The sequence below is a fragment of the Heliconius melpomene genome, chromosome 15 (genome assembly GCF_056956725.1).
Source record: "Heliconius melpomene rosina isolate 202511_hmr_F chromosome 15, ASM5695672v1, whole genome shotgun sequence".
Lineage (NCBI taxonomy): Eukaryota > Metazoa > Arthropoda > Insecta > Lepidoptera > Nymphalidae > Heliconius > Heliconius melpomene.
Window position 1 is genome coordinate 5849686 of NC_140403.1, and position 4495 is coordinate 5854180.

Genomic DNA, 4495 nt, shown 5'->3' on the forward strand with positions numbered 1-4495 from the left:
GACATACATGTGTGTGTAAGTATAGAAAATAGAAATAATAAACGGTTTACTTTATTTTAAATTAAATGTGTTATTTTCATTATTTAAATGTGTTAATTATTATTGTTATTTTTTTAGAGTCACTTTCTGTCCTGCACTCAGCAGCGTAGGCAGAATGCTAATGTTAAGACACTCCGTTTCCCCAATTCCGCTGAATTCTGGAGGTGTTGAGTGACTCAACTCAACACCAGAGCGAAGATAATGGAAATATTTCATGTTCTCGGGTAGGAATCGAATCCACAACTTGTCGCGGCCTTCTGTTGTTATTTATTTAAGTAAAATAGATAATATTTATTAAAAAAATATTTTATAAAGATACATTTTATACATATTGTAATATATTCAACTATTGAGATTACTATTATTAAAGGAAAATGTCGAGTATTTGAACAAAGAGACGCCAATAAAAGAGGATCATTTCAGCACGAATACCCAACTGAGAGATTAGACCTATTGAACGGAAACAATCTTGTATTTCTGGTTCGCTTCATCCAGGATCCTATCTATGGAGTAAAAGTGTTTAAAAACACCACAACTTATACATAGTTATCTAGAAAATTCTATTGAATTAATTATGGCATTAGCTAACTAATTATTCCACAAAATATATTAGCTTATTTAATACTTATATATATGTTTCTTTAAATTTAAAAGGTTGTAGCAAGGAATTTGCTAGGTATATTCGTTTGACTGTTAAGGCGATGGTTCCGAGTTCAAATCCCGGAAATAGATTATAAGATAAATATTGTCCTATAGATGTCATGGTAGTAACACATGTCTCACCAATAGAAACTGTTAGTGATTCAAATTTAACTAAGGGCAACGTGAGAAATTATTTATTTATAAATAATTTCTTTTATCTGTCCTGGTTATAAAGAAAATAAATTTAGTAGTTCAGCACATTATGTCTATGTAATTTGACATTAAAATAAAAAGTTTAATACGCAAATATTATTTAACTTTACACTTAAATGTCTATATTATGGAAAAACATTATATTTTGTACCCTGGGTCATAAAAAAATGAAACTTCTTAAATATAACATGTAACACTTTATTATGTTATTATTTCTTGTATAATATTTTATATTAAACGACAAGTCAATTGTGGTGGTGGTGGTCGTTGTAAAGTAATTATCGACATTTCACTAAATTCCATAAATAAATAATTTTCATTTAGGCGCAACTAAATTTTTCTACATAATATGGACGAATACTATCAGAAGAAACTATATTACATTTTCTTTAAATCATTTTTGGATTTTTCTAATCTCTTATGTTACTTCTAATCCATTGTACATATTGGAACACGTTTGTATAAAGTGACGGCACTGACGTACCACACGGGCTATCAGCTCTCTTTCCACTTACAACTCCAATGATATAATAACTAGTTCTATACAACATCATCAGTGGTCCTCCGGAATCACCTTTGCAAGTGTCTTCACCAGTACGTCCTGCTGCACATAAATGGGATTTAGTCAAATGTGGATATGACTTCTGGCAGTCGTCATGCGGTACTAAGCGAACGACAGTCGATTGCTTGATGTCAGTGACATATGGACCATTGCGACCCCAACCCGCCACGGCTAGGGGTAGGTTGGAAAATTCTGGGCTATCTATGTCGACAGGTGGAAGACATATTGATCGAATGAATCCTGCAATAAAGAGAAAAATGACATTAATTTGAACTTAAAATCTTCTAAATATTTTTTTTATTGTATCTTACTTGTATATGGAGCATAACCGTGGAGTCTGATGAGTGCTATGTCGTTACGAAGGCGTTCATCATCATATTGTGGATGATGTATGATATCTTCTGCATGCATCACAACGTTATCTACGCATTGCTTGCCTTGACCCATTACTGCCTTACAGTCTCTGGGAAACGATCTTTTGTCATATTCAGCGAGTGTAATCTCTATACTGAAAATAAAGAAATACAGATAAATACGTGTTGTAGATCATTATAATAAATATTTGTTTAATTACTTTTTTATGTTCCTTTTCATTTATTTTATTGGTAACTACATTATATTTCAAAAATATATATTTTTTAAAATTTTAATGTAATTATAAGTTTACTATAAAAATCGCAAAAATAATTATTATTTACTCACTCAGCTATTTTAGCACCCGCTTCAAACACGCAATGACCCGCTGTTAGTATATATTTAGGACTTATTAAAGACCCACCGCAGCTAAACGATGCCTGCCTATCACCATAGTCGAAAGTAACTTTTAAAAGCACCGTCCAGGGGAACTGATCTAATTCAGTCTCTTTACCGCCTGTAATAAGATGACAATTTAATAGAGAGAAATAAAAATAAAAGTGACATATCGGTCTAAATATAAAATACACATAAATGTAATAACAAGATTTACCCCCTTAATAAATAAATAAATAATTACCTGCAATTCTGTCATCAAGTACTGAATCGTCTGTGATATTTTCAGCGGAACGTTTGCCTCTATGGGGATAGAAAGAGTTGTTTGGTGGATAATTTTGCTGTGGATAATTCTGCTGTGGATAATTCTGTTGTGGATAATTCTGTTGTGGATAATTCTGTTGTGGATAATTCTGCTGTGGATAATTCTGCTGTGGATAATTTTGTTGCTGGGGATAGCTTTGTGGTGGCCAACTTTGTTGCTTAGGACGTGCGTACATATTAAGAATACTTTGCAAATCTGTATGGAAGAAATTAGTACGGTTAGTTAGAGAATATTAGAGAATGTTAATATAGATATATGCCAGCCAATTAATGGAAAATAAAAGATAAATAAACTATGGAACGCTGCATGACAAGTGTTGTATTATAAGTAATAGTTTAAGCTTAATACCTGTTATTCTGTCGCTGTCTGACATATCTTGTCCACAACATCCTGATGCGGGATCAGGAGGAACGCTCGTCCGTACTGGACACTGTTGAACAGCATTTCCCCCACCAAATCCGTTGCCGTTACCATTATTTAAATAAGGATTCGGTTGCTGCGTCTGAGGATATTGGTTTGGTACTTGCCCATAAGGATTTTGTCCAGGTGCAGCTCCGACTTGAACAGGATTTTGATTATTTGGATATCCTTGACCTGGATTCATCACGCCTCCATTACTAGGATACTGAGGGTTATTTGGATTTTGTTGTGTATTATAAAGCCCGCCAGTTGGATTTCCATATATATTTGGTACACCCTGTGGATTCACCGGATTGTCGTTTACACCGGGATTTACATGATTATTAGGTTGTTGTGCAAAGGGATTTTGAACACCTGGATGAATAGTTTGTTGATCATAAATATTTTGATTGATGCTTCCTGGTTGAGGTTTATTAAAGTTGTTTTGATTGTTCACTTGACCTGGTCTCAGTTGTTGGTTCCCATAATTAGGGCCAATTGGTCTTATTTGATTGCCATAGTTATCTTGTAAGTTAGGATTTTGATTATTGGGATTTTGAAAATTACCCTGACCATTATTATCGTTAGGCCTTATTGGCACTTGTGGCGGTTTATTTTTATTTCCATGTCCATGCTCAATTCCCCAAATGTTGGAATTTGGACAGCATATCTATAATAATTATAACAAAATATTTAAATCAAAAAAAATTAAGTGGAATAATAATTATTTTGTAAGAGAGTTCATAATTATAATTTACATAATCTCCTTTAGCTACTGAAGAAAATCCATAAACTGGTGATCTTCCATTATATTGTGCATCGTCACAAGGAACTTGCTCCAACCACATTTGTTGGTCTTGTTTTTTCATATGAGCAAACATCGGGCAATCTTCTATTGGGATACATCTTTCACATATATCTGAAATAAAAATCATCGAACGGTTATATTTTCTTTAGCGTTCTTAAAAATAAAATTGTAATAAAAAAACAAACTGGAGTACAATAATACGATAACTTTTACACATACCCAGTAATTTACTTAACTTGAATGAAAATTGAATGACGCGAATAGTAACAAGCGCATTCAATAAAAAAAACGTATGTACCTTTTCTAACAGCAGCGACGAATATTATATTAATCCATATAAAAATAAAGCTCGTTCCACGTGTGTGCCGCCCCATGGTTGTTTGACAAATGCAACGAAACAAAGATTCAAATATAATATTGACTGAAGAAACTGAATCTATTAACTCCCCTTTCTTGTTAACTTATTAAGGACATTAGTAAATCATTATCTCTTGACTAACTAATTGTCAATTAATGGATTGAATCTGTTTGTGGGTATTTGTTAATTGAGTGACGCAATACAACTATAGGGCTCGTTATTAAATTAATCGTTTTAATGTGATAACAGCTAAAGGTAGTGACAAATTTGATTATTTCATAGAAAAAAATATTAGAAAGGCAATAGAAATCAGTGCAATGAAAGAAAATCTTAAGGTGTTCATAATACAAAATTAACTCATTAAGAGTTAAACTTATATGGTGAACAAAGTCTGTATAA

The 4495-nt window shown here is 32.6% G+C and overlaps 1 protein-coding gene across 1 annotated transcript; it reads right to left on the minus strand.

Annotated features, from left to right (window-relative positions):
- Positions 1 to 1076: 1076 nt before the first annotated feature.
- On the minus strand, positions 1077 to 4204 carry LOC146531471 (uncharacterized). The gene is made up of 7 exons (XM_085198127.1): positions 4037 to 4204; positions 3689 to 3849; positions 2880 to 3600; positions 2451 to 2726; positions 2159 to 2327; positions 1768 to 1964; positions 1077 to 1696 (listed from the first exon to the last, which is right to left on the minus strand). The coding sequence occupies exons 1-7, from the start codon at positions 4110 to 4112 to the stop codon at positions 1305 to 1307; spliced, it is 1992 nt and encodes a 663-aa protein (XP_085054253.1). The 5' UTR covers positions 4113 to 4204; the 3' UTR covers positions 1077 to 1304.
- Between the last annotated feature and the right edge of the window lie 291 nt (positions 4205 to 4495).

Coding starts and splice junctions, on each gene's coding strand:
- LOC146531471 (XM_085198127.1), bottom strand. CDS start 4,112: ATGGGGCGGCACACACGTGGAACGAGCTTTATTTTTATATGGATTAAT. Junction 3,850..4,036: donor CGTCGCTGCTGTTAGAAAAG/GTACATACGTTT, acceptor TTTTTATTTCAG/ATATATGTGAAAGATGTATC. Junction 1,697..1,767: donor CGGTTATGCTCCATATACAA/GTAAGATACAAT, acceptor TCTTTATTGCAG/GATTCATTCGATCAATATGT.